General features: G+C 48.4%; 1 protein-coding gene across 2 annotated transcripts in view; it reads left to right on the top strand.

Annotated features, from left to right (window-relative positions):
• RFX2 (regulatory factor X2) overlaps positions 1 to 22,539 on the top strand; it is a 58,984-nt gene that overhangs the window by 30,739 nt on the left and 5,706 nt on the right. For both annotated transcript variants that reach the window (XM_070931923.1, XM_070931924.1), the window contains exons 3-13: positions 337 to 414; positions 4,023 to 4,102; positions 6,019 to 6,286; positions 7,080 to 7,154; positions 10,882 to 11,063; positions 13,588 to 13,707; positions 14,572 to 14,687; positions 15,666 to 15,784; positions 15,959 to 16,077; positions 17,676 to 17,827; positions 19,626 to 19,723. In XM_070931923.1, coding sequence (XP_070788024.1) covers positions 337 to 414; positions 4,023 to 4,102; positions 6,019 to 6,286; positions 7,080 to 7,154; positions 10,882 to 11,063; positions 13,588 to 13,707; positions 14,572 to 14,687; positions 15,666 to 15,784; positions 15,959 to 16,077; positions 17,676 to 17,827; positions 19,626 to 19,723 — 1,407 coding nt within the window. The remainder of the gene's footprint in view (positions 1 to 336; positions 415 to 4,022; positions 4,103 to 6,018; positions 6,287 to 7,079; positions 7,155 to 10,881; positions 11,064 to 13,587; positions 13,708 to 14,571; positions 14,688 to 15,665; positions 15,785 to 15,958; positions 16,078 to 17,675; positions 17,828 to 19,625; positions 19,724 to 22,539) is intronic.

The following is a 22,539-nucleotide window of genomic DNA, read 5'->3' as shown; positions in this document are numbered from 1 at the left end:
AACGAAAGCTTCCTGCAAATGGCTGGTTCATCCAAGCCGCGGTTGAATGATGGCCAAATCCCGATAGCCCATCCCGATAAACTGGATTTACCAACCGCCTAGCCAGTCAGGTGTAGAAGCTATGATCCGTTTCACCCATAACAGATACAGATACAGATTAGCAGAGTTGCAAGGGACCTTGTAGGTCATCTAGTCCAACCCCCACCCCCGCCCAAGCAAAAGGGCGTTTCCCGAAGGGCTCCTTGATGCCATTGGGATGTGTGGCTGCTGGTCAAAGGGTGAATGTGTCAGGCCCCCCTCCTCAACTGACCCCTCCCACCCTTTCTTTTTCCCCAGAGAGTTTTGGTCCAAGCCACGAGTTCCGCCCCCAAAGGTGTGCCAATGCCGGAGCTCACTCTGCCCAGAGCCCAGCAGGTAAATTCTTGGGATGGGGCCCAAAGGGAGATGGGGGAGTCACCCTGCTACCCACCCACCCCCACCCCTTCCCCCTGGAATCAGGGGCTCCGTTTCGGGAGCTCCTAACGGGACCAAAGAACATTGGAGGATTTGCAGCCTGCAAAGGTTTCTCCTCCAAATTTGGAGGAAAACAACAACAATAACAACTTGGAGGCAGGCAAGTCTTCGACTTATGACCACAATTGAAACCCCACCCCCACCCCCCTCACCAACGTTAACTGAATCGTGTGGCCGTTAAGTGGACCTTCCCTTCCCTCATTGACTCTGCTTGTCAGAAGGTCGCAAAAAGGGATTGCGTGACCCTGGGACACTGCGACCGTCGTAAATGTGAACCAGTTTTGGAATTTTGATCCCCTGGCCATGGTCGTTAAGTGCAAAACTCGGGGATGGCTCACTTTTTTTTCCCCCAGTGCGTTGTCGTTTCGAATCGGTCACTCAATGAATAGTTCGTAAATCGAGGCCCATTTGGGTTAAGGTTTAAAGATGCTAAGGTTAAAAACGAATGCAAAAGAGCAAAAAGCAGCCCAGAGTTGTGGGGTACAAATGGGTTTTAAACAAAGCAAGGGAAAGGATTGAAAAATCTTATTTCCCATCCATCTAGACCAGAGGTCTTCAAACATGGCAGCTTTAAGACTTGTGGACTTCAACTCCCAGAATTCTCCAGCCAGCATAACTATGCTGGCTGGAGAATTCTGGGAGTTGAAGTCCACAAGTCTTAAAGCTGCCAAGTTTGAAGGCCTCTGATCCAGCCCTTAGTCCATTTGTTAATTTTCCAAAATCAAATTCCAGATAGTTTACAAACGCACAGCTGGCAATGTAGACCCGGTTTAGATGGTGGTCCTCCAGTTACAACGGTAACGGAGCTGCACATTAAGGTCTCAAAGCCTAATGGTGGTTTGGTTTAATTTTATGCCTTTTTTGTGTGTGTGGCAATCAAGTTTCTATTATTTCCCCATGTTTTAAATAAGATTTTTGAATCCAATTAATTATCCTTTCCTCTGCTTTGTTTGAAAATCCACTTCCCCAAAATTCAATAAATAGCATTATTTAGTTATTTTTAATCATAGTATCTTTAAACCTTAATAACGGGTAGTCCCCGACTTACGACCGTTCGTTTAGTGACCATTCGAAATGACAAACCCCCTGAAAAAAGTGACGTGCCACCTGTTTCTCACACTTACGGCCGCTGCAGCATCCCCGCGGTCACGGTGCACAAATTCAGCCGTTTGCCAACCGATTCCTATTTATGACGGTCGCAGCGTCCAAGGCGCCAGGGGCCTCCCGGTGAACAAAGCCGGATTCACTTAACAAGCCCTGTGACTAACAGAAGAATTTCAGGGATTCGCTTAACCACCGTGGCAAGAAAGGTCATAAAACGGGGGGGAAAGCTCACTTAATGGCCGCCACGCTTAGCGATGGAGATTTCTGGCGTCCAGTGTGGTCGTAAGTCGAGGATTACCTTTATATGGCCTGGTTTCTAATGCCACCTTGTGGCCAGAAAAAGACTGCTGTTTTGTTTTGTTTTTTTCTACACACAACGTGCAGACCCACAATCACAATCACAAACACATACACATCTTCATGTCAAAAAGCCAAGAAGAGAAATTCCGTCTTGAAATAAAAGCTTTGGCCGACGAGTTTTTACAAAGCCTGCTGGCTCTTCTCCAGGGAAGGATTTCTTTTTTTAAAAAAAAAAAAAACTCTTCCAGTACAGGTAGTCCTCAACTTATGACCAAAATCTACATTGTTAAGTGAGATGTTTGTTCCGTGAGTTTTGCCCCAACTTTTTGAACGACTTTTCTCGCCGCGTTCGTTAAGCGAATCGCCTCAAGTTCTCAACTTAGTCACCCGTCTGTTAAGTGAATCCGGCTTTCCCCCCCTCCCCCGCTTGACTCTGCTGGTCCAAAGGCCACAAAGGGGGGGATCGCGCAACCACCCCCTCCCTCCCTCCCGGGATCCTGCGACCGTCGTAAATACGAAGCCCCTTGGCCCAGCGTCTGAATTCTTGATCACGTGAGCGCAGGGATGGAGCGACGGTCATTAAGTGTGGAAAAACAGGCGTGAAGTGCGGTTTCGAGAGCCCAGGTTTGGAGTCTGTAAAAACTAAAGCCCCTTTGCTTCTGTCCCGTTGTAACTTCGAACGGTTACTAAGTGAACCGTTGTAAGTCGAGGGCTGCCTGGGCTGCAAAGCTGGGAATACGAAACACTACACACACAAACATACACAGAGGCTGCAAGATCCTGCTTTCCGAATTTGAATTTTGAACATTTAACTAACTTTATGAACATTTAACTGCCCTCCCTTTGGGAGAAAGGGAATTGGCCAAGCCAAGTGGGGACGGAGCCGCTGGGCCCTTAGGGGGTCTTGGCCCCTCCTTGAGGGCTGAATTTTCGAAGGGCCAGGGTCACCCAAAGGCCCTCCAGACGTGCCCCGGCCGTTCCTGCCGAGAGAGAGTTGGGCCCTTAGAAGGGAGGCTTCCCCCACCACCATTGCCCTCCCGGCTACAAGGACCGTGAAATGGGACCCCGGTTTTCAAAATTCCAAGGTTTTTAAGGGCTTGGTTGCTGCTCAGGCATCTGTCAAAGTCCAGCATTATTTAAAGGTATGGTAAGAATAGGAGGGAGGGAGGAAGAACAGAAGGAGGCAAGGAAGGAAGGGGAGGAGGAAAGGGGAGAGAGAGAGAGAAGGGAAGAGGGAGGGAGGGAGAGGAAGAAAAAAGGAAGGAGATAGGGAGTGGAGAGAGAGGAAGGAAGGAGATAGGAAGAGAAAGGAAGGAAGGAGGGAGGGAGGAAAGGGGGAGGGAGAGAGGAAAAACAGAAGGTGAGAGAAGGAAGGGAAGGAGGAAAGGGGGAGAGGAAGAACAGAACAAAAAGAGGAAAGGAGGAAGAACAGAAGGAAAAAAGGAAGGAGGGAGGAAGAACAGAAGGAAGGGAAGGAGGAGAGGGGGAAGAAAGGAGGAAGAACAGAAGGAAAGAGGGGAGGGTGGAAGGAAGAACAGAAAGAAAGAAAGGAGAGAGGGTTGGGACGATGTCGAAAGGCATTCGAATGTTTTCCTTTTGACGGCCTTTGGGCTGCTCTCTGCCCCCTCCTCTTCCAGGCCGCTTCCTCCCTTCCTTCTCCCCTGGAGCACAGGGGGCCGGTCTGTTTCACTGGGGGGAAGAGAGTCCAGGCAGAGGGGGCTCTCTGGCTGATGCCCCCAACAGGAAGGCCCAGCAGGCATGGTCAAAAAAGTCAAGATGGCTGCCAGGATTTTTCACATTGCAGAGCTTCAACCTCAGCCCCCTTGCCCTTTTTTTTTTTGACCACACCCCGTGGACACCCAGGCCCCCCCCTCCAGCCACCCAAAGGCACTGAAGTGGGGGGGGTCTTCTCTCTTGCAAACGGAGAACCTCCCCCCTCCCTCCCCCCCCTCAGTCCCTGTTGCAGAAGCGGATCGTCCGCTGGGTTTCTGCAGATTTCTTTTTTATGTTTTGGATTAAGAACTCAAGAGTCTTTCTCAGAGCATCCGAGAGGGGCTTTTATCTCTCCTCCCCACCCGTTGAAACAAATCTCCTCTTTCCCCCAGGTGCAAACGGTGCAGCACGTGTACCCAGCCGAAGTCCAGTATATCGAGGGAGGAGAGGCCGTGTACGCCAACGGGACTCTGTAAGCGCCCCCCCCTCCTCTCTCCCTCTTTCTCCCCCTCACAATCCCTCTCTCATTCTCTTCCTCCCTCTCATTCTCTCTCTTTTTCTCTCTCTTCCTCTCCCTTTCTCTCTGTCTCTCTCTCTCTTGCTCCCTCTCTCTCTCTCCCTCTTTCTCTCTCTCTTTCTCCCCCCTCTCTTTCTCTCTCTCATTCTTTCTCCCTCTCATTCTCTCTCATTCTCTCCCTCCCTCTCTCTCTCCCACCTCCCTTTCTGTCTCTCTCTTCCTCCCTCCCTCTCTCTCCCTCTTTCTCCCCCTCACAATCCCTCTCTCATTCTCTTTCGCCCTCTCATTCTCTCTCTTTTTCTCTCTCTTCCTCTCCCTTTCTCTCTGTCTCTCTCTCTCTTGCTCCCTCTCTCTCTCTCCCTCTTTCTCTCTCTCTTTCTCCCCCCTCTCTTTCTCTCTCTCATTCTTTCTCCCTCTCATTCTCTCTCATTCTCTCCCTCCCTCTCTCTCTCCCACCTCCCTTTCTGTCTCTCTCTTCCTCCCTCCCTCTCTCTCCCTCTTTCTCCCCCTCACAATCCCTCTCTCATTCTCTTTCGCCCTCTCATTCTCTCTCTTTTTCTCTCTCTTCCTCTCCCTTTCTCTCTGTCTCTCTCTCTCTTGCTCCCTCTCTCTCTCTCCCTCTTTCTCTCTCTCTTTCTCCCCCCTCTCTTTCTCTCTCTCATTCTTTCTCCCTCTCATTCTCTCTCATTCTCTCCCTCCCTCTCTCTCTCCCACCTCCCTTTCTGTCTCTCTCTTCCTCCCTCCCTCTCTCTCCCTCTTTCTCCCCCTCACAATCCCTCTCTCATTCTCTTTCGCCCTCTCATTCTCTCCCTCCCTCTCTCTCTCCCACCCCCCTTTCTGTCTCTCTCTTCCTCCCTCTCTCACCCTATTTTTCTCTCTTTCTCCCCCTCTCTCCCTCTCTCTTTCTGCCTCTCATTCTCTCTCTCTTTATCTCATTCTCTCTCTCTCTCTCTCTCTCTCTCTCTCTCTCTCTCTCTCTCTCCCTCCCTCCCTCCCTCCCTCCCCCTCTCTCTCTCATCCCTCTCTTGGGATTTCTTTATATATATATATATATATATATATATATATATATATATATATATATATATATATATATATATATAATTCAGTTTTATATATATACAAGACATGTTCTATTTACATCGGATCTGCAGTGTTTATACATATATACATAAAATGTCTCTGGTATCACTTTATCAATTTATTACTACTTATTTATCATGCCTTATATTCCCTCTTTAATTCTGTTGTTCAACCATTCGTACCACCTTTCCCACACAGTATAATAATCTGAGTTCTCATCGTTATTTATTTCATACGTTAATTAACTCATCTCTGCGCACTCCAGGATTTTCCTAATTATAAGTTCTTCTGGTAGCTGGGTTTTCTCTTTCCAGAGTTGTGCGTAGGCCAGTCTAGCAGCTGTGGTTATGTGTATTATCAGATGGATCTTTTTCTTTCCATACCCCTTTTTTACTATTCCCAGGAGAAATATTTCCGGCGTCAATTCTATGTCTTCTCCAATTATTTCTTGTATCCAACTCCCAATTTTATTCTTTCATATTTTATTCAGTATCTTTTCACTTCGGGGCATGTCCACCACATATGAAAGAAGGTGCCCTGACCATGGCTGCATTTCCAACAGTCGGGGTGCATATTGGGGAACATTTTAGCTAATCTGGCAGGAGCTAGGTACCACCTGTGGAGCATTTTGTATTGATTCTCCTTATAGGTCGCGGCTCTGGTTAATTTATAATTTTTGTTCCATGCCTCTCTTGGGATTTCAGCAGCCTTGATTCAAGCGTCCGTCAGTTCCGCAGGCTAAGGGAGCCCCTCTCCTCCCTCCCCTTCTCTCTTTTCCTTCTCGACAGACGCGCCACCTATACCTACAACACCGAGGCCCAGATTTACGCTCCAGGCAGCGCCACGGCCTATTTTGAGCCGCAAGGGGGCAGCGCTCAGGTGAGCCCGGGGGCTTCCTCCCCCACCACCATCCCCTCCCACAGCATGGTGGGCCTCGCCCTGGACAGCGCGGGCACCAGCCAAATCGTCACCAGCTCCGGCACCTATCTCATCCATGGCGGGATGGAGAACGCCCGGCACACTTTGTCGCACACCTCCCGTTCCTCTCCGGCCACGGTAAGTCAAGGGGCCAAGGTTGCTGTGTCCCAACTGGGCACGGGGGAGGGGACTTTGGGGTGGGAGGCCCACCTTCCCAATTGCACGTTCCAACTGGGGGGGGGACGTCCTTTATTCAAACTGGTGTAGAGTTTAGCGCTTCCTCCAGAGCAGGGGTGAGCAATTTTGACCTTTTTAACAACCTGCGGACTTCTATTCCCAGAATTCCTGAGCCAGCACGGTTGGCTCAGGAATTCTGGGAGTTGAAATCCACAGACTGTAAAGGAGCCATAGTCGCCCGTCCCTGCTCCAGAGAAAACCACCAAGCTCAAGGGAGACATCCCAGATCTGTCGGCTAAACCAGAGTGGCGACAGAGCCGTGGGGAGCCCCTTCTGTTGCGTCGCCGAGAGAAGCACAGAAATCTAGATACCAATAAAATCCCACGAGTCAAGCTCGACTGGTGGGAAATTTCACCTGTTTGGAAGTCACGGAGGGCTAGAAACGTGGCCCTCTGCGCAAGTGGCGAGCAGATGCCACCCTTCCCCTGCCCTCCGTTGCCCTGCCCTTTGCGTTCGCTGCTGTGCCGTGTGGCTTCTTCCGCATGCCGTCCTAGGCAGTCCCCTTTTGTGTCTCTGCCGCACTAACCCTCTCCTGCCTTCCATAGTTTCGCTTTGGCCTGTTTTTCCCGGGGGGGGGGGGGAAAGACCCAGAGGGCATGGCATTGGCGGAAGCTCAGCCGATGCCCCGTGTCTGATTTGCCTTTTTCTTCCTTTTTTTCCCTCTTTCTCTTTCCGGCCGGCTTCCTTTGGGTAGCTCGAAATGGCCATTGAGAACCTCCAAAAAAACGAAGGCATTACGTCGCACAAAAGCACCCTGCTGAACAGCCATGTAAGTTTTGATTGCCCTCCCCCTCCCTTCCTCCCTCCCTCCCTCCCCTGCCTTGGTCCCCAGAGAGGAGAAGCGTCATCCAGGGTTGGGGTGGTTGCAGACAAAGCTGGTCATTTGCATCCTTTTTAGAGAGCCATTGAGGCCGCTTGGAGGTTTGTCTGTGTTCTCAGGGCCACCTGAGTGGTGCAAATGGGTTGTGGAGCCATTCTTGGAACTGCTGAAAAGACTGTGTTGTAGACTGGAGATAGATGATGTTTATCCCAAGGATAAAACACCCAGATACAAACTGAGCAACGTGGTATATGCAGCACAATGCAGTGAGCCCTGTGCAGATCTGGACATTGGGGAAACAAAACAGCCACTTTACAAACGCATGGCACAACCTAGGAGAACAAACCCATCTGGACTAGATTCAGCAGTCCATCTGCATTTAAAAGACAAAGGCTGCTCTTTTGAAGATAGCAAAATCCACATTTTGGACAGAGAGGACCACTGATTTGAAAGAGGGGCCAAAGAGGGCATCTAGTTGAACAGGGGGAGGGATACGACATCTCCAATCTCCAGTCTACAACACAGTCCTTTCAGCAGTTCCAAGAAGGCTCCAAACCCATTTGCACCCCTCAGGTGACCCTGAGGACACAGATAAACCTTTGAGCATCCTCAACGACTCTCTAAAAAGGATGCAAATGACCAGCTTTGTCTGCAAGGAGTATAAATCCTTCCATCCCACCACCAGTCCAGTCAGAAGGGAAGAACCTTCTTCGAGGAGAAGCGAAACTTCTTCAAAGAAAAAAACAGAAAGTCCAGTTGCCTCTTTGGGGGAATCGGGGGCGGTGGGGGGGGAAATAACACCTTTGGAACAACCATGACCCGGATGAGGGAAAATCTCCACAGGCAAATATAGGAAAGTTTTACCTTTTTCCTCCTTGGACCTCCCCTTGTCCGTAATCATTTGCAACTTCTTTCTTTCGGGAACGTTCCGTCTACAACGGACTTCCCCAGCCGATGAGCTTGAGGGGTTGTGTCCGTCTCAGGCTTCCAGTCACATCCCAGCCTCCCCTCCATTCCGATGCCTTTCCCCCCCCCCCCCCCCGTTAGAAGCGTAGGGTAGCGAGTCACCCGTGGCCACCTGTCCTGCCTCTGTTGGTCTTGGCACCAAGCTGGAGAGAAGCCTCCAAGCCCTCTTGGCTTCTAACGCACACACCCCTCCCTACTCAGGAGCCCCTCCCTTCCGGCCTTCTCTTTTTCTCACCTGGAGACCTCTGCCTCTCTCTCTGCCTTGCGCTTGGCTTCCCCTTCCCTTCGCCTCTGAGGCCAGGCTCCTCGGGCCTGGCCTCGGATTGGGCAGGGGGACATCAGGTCCTCCATGGCAGGGGTCCACAGCCCACCGGGACGCGACCCTCTACTGGGCCTTCTTTCAAATCGGGACACCAAAGCAATGGGTAATTGCATGCACACGAAGCTCAACTCGTGCGAGTGGTGGGCCCTTGCACTTGTGCGCAAAACACTGGTGTGAGCAGAGGTCGGGTGCGTGTACGCCTGCCACTCACGCACACCCCACCTGCAGCGGGCCACGCCGCCAAGGTGAAAAGGTTGGAGTTGCTCCGTGAAGTCGGAATCTTGCCCTCCCCCGCCCCCCAACCTGGCTCCTCATTTTATTGACCTCGGAAGGCTGGGTTAACATTGCGCCAGTCAGGATCGAACCGCTGGCAGTCGGAATGCAGAGTTTGCTTGCAGTATAGGTAGTTCTCGACTTACGGCCACGATTGAGCCCAAAGTTTCTGTTGCTAAGTGAGACACTTGCTAAGTGAGCTTTGCTCTATTTTATGACCTTTCTTGCCTCAGTTATTAACTGAATCACCGCAATTGATAAGTTAGTCACCCGGTCGTTAAGCAAATCTGGCTTTCCTCCTTGACTGTCAGAAAGTCACAGAAAAGGATCACGTGAACCCCCCCCCCCGTGACGCTGCGACCGTCATAAGTGTGAGTCCCATGCCAAACGTCTGACTTTTGATCGCCTGACCACAGGGGGTGCTGCAAAGGTTGTAACTGAGCAATGTTCATAAGTCCCAGTTTTCACTGCCGTTGTAACTTTGAACGGTCACTAAATGAGCTGTTGTAAGTCGAGGACTACCTGTACTGTATTCTGTCCACTGCGCCACCATCGTTCCAGGTGGACATTCCCAGCCATTGTCTTACTGTAGGGGCCCCCGGGTGGGGGCACAGGTGCTGGGGGGAGGGGGCAGAGGGGGGGGGAAAGAGAGGCTTCTGGTAGATCAGGGGATCCCAGAAGGTGACAACCCACCCCCACCCCCATCCCCAGGAGACTGGATATGTCCAGACTTGGTCAGGTCCTCCTTGGGGTGGTCGCAGCCTCTGATCCGGCTTTCTCTTTCTCTTTCTCTTTCTCTTTCTCTTTCTCTTTCTCTTTCTCTTTCTCTTTCTCTTTCTATTCTTCTTCTCTTCTATTTCCATTCTACTTCTCTCCTCTCCTTTTCCTCTTCCTCTTGTCCTCTTCTCTTTTTCTTTTTCTCTCCTCTCCTCTCCTCTCCTTTCTCTTTCTCTTCTTCTCTTTTCTCTTCTCTTTCTCTCCTTCTCTTTTCTTTTCTTCTCTTTTCTCTTCTTTTCTCTCCTCTTTTCTATTTCTCTTCTCTTTTCTCTTTCTCTTTCTCTTTCTATTCTTCTTCTCTTCTATTTCCATTCTACTTCTCTCCTCTCCTTTTCCTCTTCCTCTTGTCCTCTTCTCTTTTTCTTTTTCTCTCCTCTCCTTTCTCTTTCTCTTCTTCTCTTTTCTCTTCTCTTTCTCTCCTCTTCTTCTCTTTTCTTTTCTTCTCTTTTCTCTTCTCTTCTTTTTCTCTCCTCTTCTCTTTTCTCTTTCTCTTCTCTTTCTCTTTCTCTTTCTATTCTTCTTCTCTTCTATTTCCATTCTACTTCTCTCCTCTCCTTTTCCTCTTCCTCTTGTCCTCTTCTCTTTTTCTTTTTCTCTCCTCTCCTCTCCTTTCTCTTCTTCTCTTTTCTCTTCTCTCCTCTTCTTCTCTTTTCTTTTCTTCTCTTTTCTCTTCTTTTCTCTCCTCTTTTCTATTTCTCTTCTCTTTTCTCTTCTCTTCTTTTTCTCTCCTCTTCTCTTTTCTCTTTCTCTTCTCTTTCTCGTTCTCTTTCTATTCTTCTTCTCTTCTATTTCCATTCTACTTCTCTCCTCTCCTTTTCCTCTTCCTCTTGTCCTCTTCTCTTTTTCTTTTTCTCTCCTCTCCTCTCCTTTCTCTTTCTCTACTTCTCTTTTCTCTTTCTCTCCTCTTCTTCTCTTTTCTTTTCTTCTCTTTTCTCTTCTTTTCTCTCCTCTTTTCTATTTCTCTTCTCTTTTCTCTTCTCTTCTTTTTCTCTCCTCTTCTCTTTTCTCTTTCTCTTCTCTTTCTCTTTCTATTCTTCTTCTCTTCTATTTCCATTCTACTTCTCTCCTCTCTTTTTCCTCTTCCTCTTGTCCTCTTCTCTTTTTCTTTTTCTCTCCTCTCCTCTCCTTTCTCTTTCTCTTCTTCTCTTTTCTCTTCTCTTTCTCTCCTCTTCTTCTCTTTTCTTTTCTTCTCTTTTCTCTTCTTTTCTCTCCTCTTTTCTATTTCTCTTCTCTTTTCTCTTTCTTTCTCTTCTCTTTCTCTTTTCTCTTCTCTCTTCTCTTCCCTTTTCTCGTCTCGTCTCATCTTTCCCCCCCCCCATCTCCCCTTCCTCCGAGCAGCTGCAGTGGCTGCTGGACAACTACGAAACGGCGGAAGGGGTGAGCCTGCCCCGCAGCTCCCTCTACAACCATTACCTGCGCCACTGCCAGGAACACAAGCTGGATCCGGTCAACGCAGCCTCTTTCGGGAAGCTGATCCGCTCGGTCTTCATGGGCCTGAGGACGCGTCGGCTGGGCACCAGGTCTGCAAGGGGTCCGGGACCATTCGCCACGACCACCTCGCCACGGGGTAGCTCGCCACAGGGACAAGAATTACAGTAATTTCGAAGAAACGGTGGAATAGACTCCGGATGCCAAAGGAGGGACAGAATCAAATGTGAACGACGACGATTCAGATATTTTGTTTCTTCATTTTAAATCATTGATTTGTTAAATTGTCCCGCGGCGAGTTGGCCGTGGAGAGGTGGTCATGGCAAGGTGGCCACAGGAGTGGTTCCATTCCGGTCTGGCAAGGGTTGAGGGCTGGGAAGAGACCCTGGATATTTGGGGGTCCACTTCCTGGGGTAAACCCTTGCCCCTTCGGCAGCTGCCATCTTGCCCTTTTTTTCGACACCCCCCCTCCCTCCCCGGATGTCCAGCAGCTCCAAGCCCAGAAAGGTTCCCCGGATTCAGGAAGGCCAGACAGAGGGGGGGGGTCCCTTCTACGTAGCATTCAGGGTCCTTTCGGCTACTGTGCCAGCCTTTTTTTTTTCCTTTTTCTACACCATTGGGGCTGCTTTCCGAGAAGAATTTCCCGTCCTTTGCTGCAGGGAATTGTGGGTAAACGGAGGGCAAGGGAGGTGGAGGGGAGGGTCTCCTAAACCCTCGTGGGCATCACCGTGTCGTTCGCACGATGACATCAGAACTGGGCATGGCGTCATAGCGCCCCCTCAAGGACGAAGAGGGTAATGAGGAGTCACATCCATCCCAACGAGATGACCTCCGAGATCTTTTCGACCCGACACCACGTAGTCCTCGACTTACGACAACAGCCCAGGCCAAAATCTCCCTTCCTAAGCAAGACTGTTGCTAAGTGAGCTGTGCCCCCATCGTTTTGCGATCTTTGTGTCCATGGTTCATAAGCAAATCAGTGATTGTTGTTAAGTGAATCGTTTAGTCGTTAGGGGAATCTGGTTTTCCCCCCTCCCCGCCTCCTCCATTGACTTTCCTTTTTCGGACCGTGGCCGGGGAGATCGCAAACAGTGATCCGGTGATTCCCAGGACGCTGCCAACGCTTTGTTAAACTTCCTTTTTAAAAAAAATTCGGGCTTTTATGGCAGTGAGCAGCCTATCAGAATAACAGCAGACTTATTTGCTGAAACAGGCAGCAAATCAATTTAATAATAATAATAATAATAATAATAATAATAATAATAATGATAACCACAACAGTAATAAATACCATGTTTCCCCGAAAATATGACCTCCAAAAGTACGTCCTAGCTCAATTTTTACATGTGCGCCCAAATTAAGCCCTACCCACAAAATAAGCCCTAATTAAGACCTTGCCAACTCCAGGGTACACAGGTAAAAATCAGGGATGAAATGCTCCCGGGTAGGACCGTATCACCTGATCCAGTAGCGATGGCAGCAGGTGGTTCGGAGAACCGATAGCAAAAATCCCTGCCCCCCCCCAATGCCCAGCTGAGCCACGCGATCATCAGAGGCTTTTTTTTTTTACTTTTAAAAGCATTTTTCTTCAGCCGAAAAAATGCTTTTAAAAGTAAAAAAAAAAAGTCTCTGATGATCGCGCAGCTCAGCTGGGATCGTCAGAGGCTTTTAAAAGCAATTTTTCTACAACTTCTTCAGCCGAAGAGGTTGTAGAAACAAAAATGCCTTTAAAAGCCTCTGGCGATCCCAGCTGACTTGCCTGATCATCAGAGGCTTCTAAAAGCATTTTTTCCTGCAATCTCTTAAGGTTGTAGAAAAAATGGTTTTTAAAATTACCCCCCACCACCACCACCAAGCCATGCCCACAGAACCGGTAGTAACAAATTTTACATTTCACCCCTGGTAAAAATGAAGCTAGGGTGGGGATGGAGCTGCCCTACAACTTACCTTCGGAAAGTTGCAGCCTCAGACACCTCGGCCCATTTCGTCTGCAGCCGGCAAGCCTTTCTTGAAGGCTTCCATAGCCGATAACAGAGCTCTGGATCGATCCAGAGTTCTGTTATCGGCTGCAGAAACCTTCAGGAAATCCTTGCTAGTTGAAGAAGTTCCTGAAGACCCCTCTCCGACAGCAAAAAGGAGGCCGGGGACAACACGCGGTGAGTGAGGTGAATCAGTGAACGACATTTCCCCTTCCCCCTCTCCGAAAATAAGTCCTGGTGCCTTTTTTGGTGGCTAAAAAAAAATATAAGACAGGGTCTTATTTTGGGGGAAACACAGTAACGAGCCGGTTGCCAAGTTCCTGAATTTTGATCACATGACCACGATTTGGGGAGGTGGGGGGAGATGCTGCCCCGGTCATAAGAGCAAAAAATCAGCCGTCAAAGTCACTTTTTTCAGTGGTAACTTCGAACGGTCACTAAATGGAGGGTCATAAGTCGAGGACCACCTGCCAAAGGGTGAGAAACTGCAGAGGGCCGTGAGAGTCAGGGGTCTCCATGGGGGGATTTGCAGAGCCCCCTCCCCTAAACCCCCCCAAAACCCATTCTTAGGATGGCGGCTGCCCCCCCCCCCGCACCCCGTTCTTGGAAATAACCCACTGCCCATTATCCTCCGCAGGGGAAACTCCAAGTATCATTACTACGGGATCCGTCTCAAGCCGGAGTCGCCCCTGAACCGCTTGCAGGAAGATGCCCAGTACATGGCCATGAGGCAGCAGCCGGCCCACCAGAAGCAGAGGTAGGAGCCCCCCGGCCCTTAGTGGCACGTTGCAACCTCATGTTGCTAGTCCTCATGGAACTGCCTGGAATGACAGAAGGCCTTTCAAATCGGGGCGGAAGAAGACACACACACATACACACCCCAAAGGAGAAATAATTGCTGTTCCCCCCACCTACCACCACACACACACACACACACACACACACACACACACACACACACACACTCGCACACACAGAGAGATCAACCTATTTTCCGAAGCACCCGAGGGCAGGACAAGAAGTAACAGATGGAAGTTTATCAAAGGGAAATCCAATCTAGAAATAAGGAGAAATTTCCTGACAGAACAATTAACCAGTGGAACAGCTTACCACCAGAAGTTGTGAACGCTTCAACACTGGAACTTTTTTTAATTTTTTTTTTAATTTTTTTTAAAAATTTGATTTATATGCCGCCCTTCTCCGGAGACTCAGGGCGGCTTACAGTGCGTTAAGCAATAGCCTTCATCCTTTTGTATATTTATACAAAGTCAGCTTATTGCCCCCACAAACTGGGTCCTCACTTCACCTACCTTTGAAAGGATGGAAGGCTGAGTCAACTTTGAGCCTGGAGAGATTCGAACTTGCAGTAATTGCAAGCAGCAGATGTTAATCACAATGCTATCAGTCTGCTGAGCCACCAGACCCATTTTTAAGAAGAGATTGGATAACTCTTTGTCTGAAATGGTATAGGATTTTCTGCCTAAGCAGGGGGTTGAACTAGAAGACCTCCAAGGTCCCTTCCACATCAGTTACTCTCTTCTTCCTTCCTTCCTTCCTTCCAAGCCTCCGCAGCTCCTTCTCAAGGTAAAAGCCTCTTCTCTTCCCCCTTCTCGTTCTGCAGGTACCGACCTTCCCAGAAGTTGGATGGGTCATCTGAAGGGGGGGGCATCAGTTCCCCCCACACCACCCCCGAAGAGTCCGTAGCTGCCCAGTGTCAACATCACCAGCAATTCATCGGTGAGAAAAGTTTCCGTATCCCAATCTGTGCTGCTATTTTCTGGCAGTCTCTTTCAATAAAGTGCAGATTTTTAAAAAAAAAATATTTTCCATTTTTCCAATTTACATAACAATAAGCATTTTTAGTACTGTGTCATATGTCTCTTACAGTTTCAATAAAGTGTGTTTTACAGAACCCCAAACGCTTAAGATTTTATCTTCTTTTGATTTAATGATTAAATTTACTTGCCCCCCTCTCTTACTGTCCGAGCCGACGGATGAAAAACCCAGTAACTTTGGAAGAAACATTTGGGGAGGTGGAGGAGTGGGAAAACAGGAAGCCTACCCCGAAGGTGTGAAAAGGGCAGATTAGGGAGGTCCCTGGGAGACGGATGGTGTATAAATTTAGTATATAAATAAATTTCAACCCCAGGCTCAAAGCCAGCGCCTCAAACCCAGATTCGTGCAGTGCTTTGAAGTTCAGAGAGCCCTCCGCTTGCAACCATTCATTTAGTGACCATTTGAAGTTATGACAGCACTGAAAAAAGTGACGTATGACCGGTTTTCGCACTTACAACCGTTGTCACCTCCCCGTAGCCACGTGATTAAAATTTAGATCCTGACTCATATGACGGTCGCAGTGCCCCAGGGTCGTGACCTTCCGACAGGCAAATTCAACGGGGAAGCCGGATTCACTTAACTTAAAAGACTTGAGATTTAAAACTTCACAACCGCGGCGATTCCCTGAACAGCAGTGGCAAGGTCATAAAATGGGGCACAACATATTAACCACGGAAATTTGGGTCACAATTGTGGTCGTAATATATATTGCGATTTGCAGTAGATCACCAGTGGGCAGTTAGACTCCACGTAATTTTGCCAGCAGTAGAACAAAATTTAGCCACATTCAGCGAAACTTACAATCGTGCTGATCCTGATAACGGCAACGGTACATAAAACAAATCTCCCAATTTTGTTTTTTTTTTTCTTGTCCCGCAGACATCACTCACATCCTGCCTGAATTCCCAGTTCTGAATCCGGAAAGCGTCCCCCTGCAGGAGGGGATCGAATCACGCGACCTCCAGGCTCTGCAGCTCTTCTACCGCCGGCATTGTGAGGTGATTCTCACGTCCTTCCCCCCCCCCCTCTCGGAAGGGGCCAGGTTTGAAGGGGACCTGCCTGGGAGCCCTGCCACGATTGCTTCACTGTTGGGGCAACCACGTGGCGACCACAGGAGCACCTCTGCCTGTCCCGCTGGAAGCAGATCTGATGGGAGGCGTCTGTCCCTGCAGGCCAACGTCGAAGTGGTGATGAGCCTCCAGCTGCCGTTCCTCGAGAAACTCTGGCATTCCTTCTGGAATTCCGAATCTCTCCCCAGCCGGACGGGTGCCGCCGCCGGCGGAGCTGCCAGGTAATGCCATGGTCAGGTGGCCTCTCCACCTCCCCTGACCCTTGGGCTCAAAATGAATGCAGGTAGCCCTCGACACATGGCTACAAGTCAGCCCAAACTTTCTACCGCTGTGCAAGAGAGTGGCTCAGTGAGTTTTTGCCCCGTTGAACAGCTTTTCTTGCTGCAGATGTAATTTATTTATTTATTTATTTATTTTTAAATTTGTATACCGCCCTTCTCCCTGAGGACTCAGGGCGGTGAACAGCCAACTAAAAACATAAACTACAAACATTAAAATACAATTAAAAAGATATGTATAAATTTGGCCCCATGATTAAAAACAATAGCAGACAATTAAAAACATTTTAAAAAGTGTTAGGCCAGCCCGGCTTGCTGGAAAAAGAAGGTTTTAAGGGCACGGCGGAAGGCACCGAAGTCTTGGATTCTCCTTATCTCTGGGGGCAGCTGATTCCAGAGGGTAGGTGCCCCCACAGAGAAGGCCCTCCCCCTGGGGGTCACCAGCCTACATTGCTTGGCTGATGGCACCCCGAGGAGGCCCTCTCTGTGGGAGCGCACGGGTCGATGGGAGGTTTTCGGTAGCAGCAGGCAGTCTCGAAGATAGCTAGGCCCTATGCCATGGAGCGCTTTAAAGGTGATAACCAGCACCTTGAAGTGCACCCGGAAGACCACTGGGAGCCAGTGCAGCTCACGCAGGAGAGGTGTTGTATGGGAGCGCCAAGTAGCTCCCATGACTACCCGCACGGCCGCATTCTGGACCAGTTGGAGCCTCCGGGTGCTCTTCAAGGGGAGCCCCATGTAGAGAGCATTGCAGTAGTCCAGGCGTGAGGTGACGAGGGCGTGAGTGACTGTGCACAGGGAATCCCGATCAAGAAAGGGCCGCAACTGGCGAATCAGGCGAACCTGACAGAAGGTCCCCCTGGCTACAGCCGTGTTAAGTTAGTAACACGGTTGTTAAGTGAACCTGGCTTTGCTTGCCAGAAAGTCATGAAAGGGGAATCACTTGACCCCAGGCCACCGCGACCGTCATAAATACGTGTCAGTTGCGAAGCATCTGAATTGAATTGAATTGAATTGAATTTTATACTATACTTATATTATATTATATTATATTATATTATATTATATTATATTATATTATATTATATTATTATATTATATTATATTATTAGCTTTATTATTTTGTTTTATTATTATTATTTTATTTTAAAATTTTATTTTGCCCCCTACTTGTATATGACAACTCAAGGCGGCTTACAGGGCACCAAAACCACAATATAAAAGAAATAAAAGATAATAACGAATGGAAATAATAATTTTTACCACCTGACCACGGGGATGCTGCCACGGCCGTCAGGTCAGGTGGTAAAAATTATTATTTCCATTCGTTATTATCTTTTATTTCTTTTATATTGTGGTTTTCCTGTGCTGTTGTCATTTCAAAGGGTCGCTGAGCGAGCGGTCGTAAGGCGAGGTCCACCTGTATTTCCACTCTGCCCTCGGAAGTGCTGGCCCCGAATGCAGAGACGAGTCCTTGGACGGGTTTTTAGGGGACAGCCCGGATGCTCTTACCGAAAGGCTCTCCCGCTTTCCCTTTGCAGCGAAGAGTCTTACGAAGCCATCCTCCCGAGACACCAGCTGATCGCCCTCTGCAAACACGAGCCCATCCTGGCCTGGATGCGGAGCTGCGACCACCTCTTGTACCAAACCCTGGTGGAGATTCTGATCCCGGACGTTCTCCGGCCTGTTCCCGGTGCGTAAAAGAGACCGGGGGATGGGGGGGGTTCCTTTACGAAGCTTTTCTCTAACAGGCTCTGCACGAAACCACCATCCCTCTTCCCCTCCCCTCCCCCATTCGGCACAGACTCCTCCATCGTCAACTTTTCAGTCATATATTCCCTCTCCGTAAATCCTTGGCGGCCTTTGTTTTAAGCTTCCCGTTCTTTAAGGGATTGGGCCACAGGGCATCGGTTGGAGAGTGTGAGGTTCTCGCCAGCTTGAAAAACCACAGGGTTGTTCCAGAGGGTAGGAGAAGAAACTGGGTTTAAATAACAAGCCAAGGTGGGGGAGGGGGGAGAAAGCACCATTCATCAGTGGAAAAATACTGCTTTGGGCAGTAGTGGGTTCTCTTTTGATGGGGAGGAGTTTAGACAAAGGCTGGATCGCCACGCTTCCCCGGTGGTACCGAAATACAGATTCTTGCCCTGGCACAGTTTCTCAGTCTCACCTACTTTAAAACGGGTGAGCTTCCAACTCCCAGAATTCGCCTTTCGGTCTTGTGGTTTCCATTTTTGCTTTTTGAATGGTGTGTACATGCTGTTTATCTCTCTGTGCCTGTTGATGGCTGGTTTGTCTGAGTCTTACACAATTCTCTAGTGTATTTTGGACTTGCTAAAAATAGTCTGTTTTAGGAACTACAGAGAAGAAATCAGTACTTCTACTGTACCTATACTGACAGGGCAACTCACTTGTATGTAAACAGAGAGTAAACTCCACTCCCTTCTAACTCTGATGTTGTCACCTACTTGAGTCATGAAACATCTGTGAGCACCAAGGACCCCACAATCCTCTTCCTCCTCCCTATCTCCTCCTCTCCTCTTCCTCCTCCTCCTTTTTTCCTCTCCCCACTCCACAGACCCCCCCCCCTCTCTTCTAGCACTGAAGATACTGTATTTCCTAATTAAGTGGCATCATGTTGGAGCAGTACTACAATGCAATTTTGCAGGCTAACTCTGCCCATAGCCAGCAGTTTGAGCCTGACCAGCTCAAGGTTGAGTCAGCCTTCCGTCCTTCCTTCCGAGGTGGGTAAAAGGAGGACCCGGATTGTTGGGGGCAAGAGGCTGACTCTGTAAAAGTCAGCTTATTGCCCCCACAATCCGGGTCCTCATTTTACCTACCTCGAAAGGATGGAAGGCTGAGTCAACCTTGAGCCTGGTGAGATTTGAACTTGCAGTAATTGCAGGCACCTGGTGTTACTTAACAGTCTGCATTAGTCTGCTGCGCCACCAAGGCTCCTCTTTGACTCCTCTTTCAAACCAGCGGTCCTCTCTGTCCAAAATGTGGACTTTGTTGTCTTCAAAAGAGTGGCCTTTGTCTTTCAAACGCAGACGGACCGCTGAATCTAGTCCTGATGGATTTGTTCTCCTATGTTGTGCCATGCGTTTGTGAAGTGGCTGTTTTGTTTCCCCAATGTCCAGATCTGCACAGGGCTCACTGCATTGTGCTGCATATACCACGTTGCTCAGTTTGTATCTGGGTGTTTTAGCTGTAGGGTGGACCAAATTCTGCCTTAGTGTATTCCTGGGTTGGAAGTGTGGAGGTATGTTGTGTTGGCTGAAGATCCCTGCAGCCGTCTGCCAGGAGTATCAATCCTCCCATTCCCCACCATTCCAGTCAGAGCTGAAGAAGCTTCTCGGATGAGAAGTGGAACGTCTTCAAAGAAAAACCAGAAAGTTCACTTGCCTCTTGAAAAAAAGCAGCTTTATGTCTTCCAGTCGGGGCTCCCCAGCTCCCCGACTCGGCTGAGGCCGCTCCGTTCTCTTCCCCGGCAGGCACCTTGACCCAAGCCATCCGCAACTTTGCCAAGAGCCTGGAGGGCTGGCTGATGAGCGCCATGAGCGAGTTCCCGCAGGCCGTGGTCCAGAGCAAGGTAAGCCAGCAGAGACAAAGGCCGAACCCCTCTCCGCCTTCGGGGTGGGGTGGGGGAACCGCTGCAGTCTCCCCCCCCACTAACAAAGTTGCGACCCACAAGCCTACAGTTTCTCTTCCCCCTTTGAAAAGGGGGCACCCACTTCTTCCCTCGGCACTTCAAGATGGTGGCATGGATTGTGCCCAAGATGCTCTGCCTGCTGCCTTGCAATTTCTTTTCCCACCCTCTGCATAGAGACCCGCAGAGCCTAAGCAGGGGGCTGGACTAGAAGACCTCCAAGGTCCCTTCCAACTCATATTATTCGATTCTGATTCTATTATTTCTATTCTATTCTTTCTCTGTTCTTAACAATGGCACGATTCGCTTAACAACGGTGGTATAAACGGTGGTAAAATTGGGCATGACTCCCTTAAGAACTGCCTTGCTTAACAATGGAAATTTTGGTCCCAATTGCAGTCATAAGTCAAGGACTCCCTGTAGCCGTGGATGGGTTTGACTCCTGCAGTCTTCAAAATGCCCTCGTTGTTCCCCTCTTCCTCCTTTTTTTTTTTAATTTTCTTTTAATACAAACATTCCATCATACATTAAACTGTGTCATCTGAGTATAAAATTCTTTGTCTCCTAACAATTAAACTTACCACCATATTCATTTCTTACACTCATTCTTATATTAATACTAACTAGTAATAATACTGATAAAATAACATAAACCTAACATTTCTCTTCTTTACTTATCTATTTTTACAATACATTGCTTTCATATTTATTATCTAACCATTGATAAAATAACTCCCATATATTATAATAATCTGATTCTTCCTTTCCTTGAATTGCAAGTGCCTTGGTACTACAGTGGTTTAAAGCACCCTGTTATTAACACAGCTGCCTGCAATTTACTGCTGGTTCGAATCTCTCCAAGGCTCAAGCTTGACTCAGCCTTCCATCCTTTCTAAGGTAGGTTAAATGAGGACCCAGTTTGTGGGGGCAATAAGCTGACTTTGTATAAATATACAAAAGTATGAAGGCTATTGCTTAACGCACTGTAAGCCGCCCTGAGTCTCCGGAGAAGGGCGGCATATAAATCAAATTAAAAATAAAAAAAAATAAAAAAAATAAAATCCCCAACAGGAACAATTCCGGTTTTAATTTTTTTTTTTTTTAAATTTGATTTATATGCCGCCCTTCTCCGGAGACTCAGGGCGGCTTACAATGCGTTAAGCAATAGCCTTCATACTTTTGTATATTTATACAAAGTCAGCTTATTGCCCCCACAAACTGGGTCCTCAATTTACCCACCTTAGAAAGGATGGAAGGCTGAGTCAACCTTGAGCCTTGGCGAGATTCGAACCTGCAGTAATTGCAGGCAGCTGGTCTTAATAACCAGCTTAATAACAGGGTGCCTTAGACCACTGTACTACCAAGGCTCTCATATCTAAATCAATATGTTGTTGCATCATCTTCTCCAGCCACATACAAATTTTTGCTGAGTATCTTTATGCTTCCCCACATATCCACCACATATGATAATATGACCCGGGTGTTTGTTGGCATTTCCAGCATTTAGTTGATTTATCTTTAAACATTTTGGCCAGTCTTTTTGGTGCTAAGTGAAACTTTCTCCTTGAAGGGGCGCCTTGATGCCAGGCCCGGTTCTGACATCATCGTGAAAATGCATCCACTGCATCCATTGTGAGAGTGGAAACGCATAACATAATCCTGCCATTTGCCCAGTGATGTCCTGCCACATGTTGCATCATTGGAAGATCATTCTGGCTTCTGATGGGTGCCCCTTTCTGTCCCTCCCTCCCCCATTTTCTTCCATATGCTCCAATCTTGGATCACCTCGCTAAAGTCTCTCAGGGGCTCCCTGGGCCCTTCCTTAGTCTCCTGGGGGCCCCTTGTCATTGGATCCGATCCCTCGGCAGGATTTTTCTTACCTTCCTTTAATTCAATTCAAGCAGAAAGCTCTTGGGATTCAGGAGTAGCTCCCGTTTATCCTGGCTGCTTTCCCTATTTAAATAGTTTCATTGAGTTTATCAAGACTGTGCTGTGAACTCCGCATAGGTGTCAGGAAGGGCATCTGGCTGGTAAACGCTCAGTTCCATTCAGCCGCCCCTGACTCCATCCCGATGCAGGGAATTACAGAGTCATTAAAAGAGGGGGGGGAAATTAAGTTCATCAAAATATAAAATGCAAAAGAACGTGGACAATGGGGAAGGAAAGGGGGAAGGGGAAGAAGTGGGGGGGGGAAAGGGGAAAAAAGGAAGAAAAACATTGGCTTCTGATTCTTTTTTAGCCCAGTAGAATAAGACAAGTAACAGCCTCATCTTTTTAGGGCAGTGAAATAAAACATCATCGGCCACCCATTTTGACCACAGGGTAACTCTGGGTGGCTTACAAAGATAAAACTATACAAAACCCATGGGCAACATGAATAAAACACTCTAAAAATCCAAATACTCGGCCCTAACTCCAAGATGGGGTGGGAGGGAGGGGGATTAGTAAGGAGGGGGAGAGGAGAGAGAAGGTATTCGTTTTATCAATCACCCCATATTTAATATGCACTAGCCGTTTCTGTAACAACACATTTATCCAATCGGCAACACCCACAGTTGAAAATTTAATATATATATATGTATGTATGTATGTAGGTCTTTGGTTATTTGGGTTTTCTCCCGCGTAAAATTGGAAGTGTCTTGGTGACGTTTCGACAAAGTCTCATTCGTCATCTTCAGGCTGGTGTTTTCGGCTTCGTGCTTCTAGGAGCTTCTAGGAGTTAAAAGGAAGAAACAGCTGCAATCACACACATTGCTCCT

Source organism: Pituophis catenifer, unplaced genomic scaffold (assembly GCF_029215685.1).
Source record: "Pituophis catenifer annectens isolate HBS135680 unplaced genomic scaffold, rPitCat1.0.hap2 SCAF_1, whole genome shotgun sequence".
Taxonomy (NCBI): Eukaryota; Metazoa; Chordata; class Lepidosauria; order Squamata; family Colubridae; genus Pituophis; species Pituophis catenifer.
The sequence above is the reverse complement of the archived record's forward strand: the minus strand, read 5'-3'. Positions and strand labels throughout refer to the sequence as shown.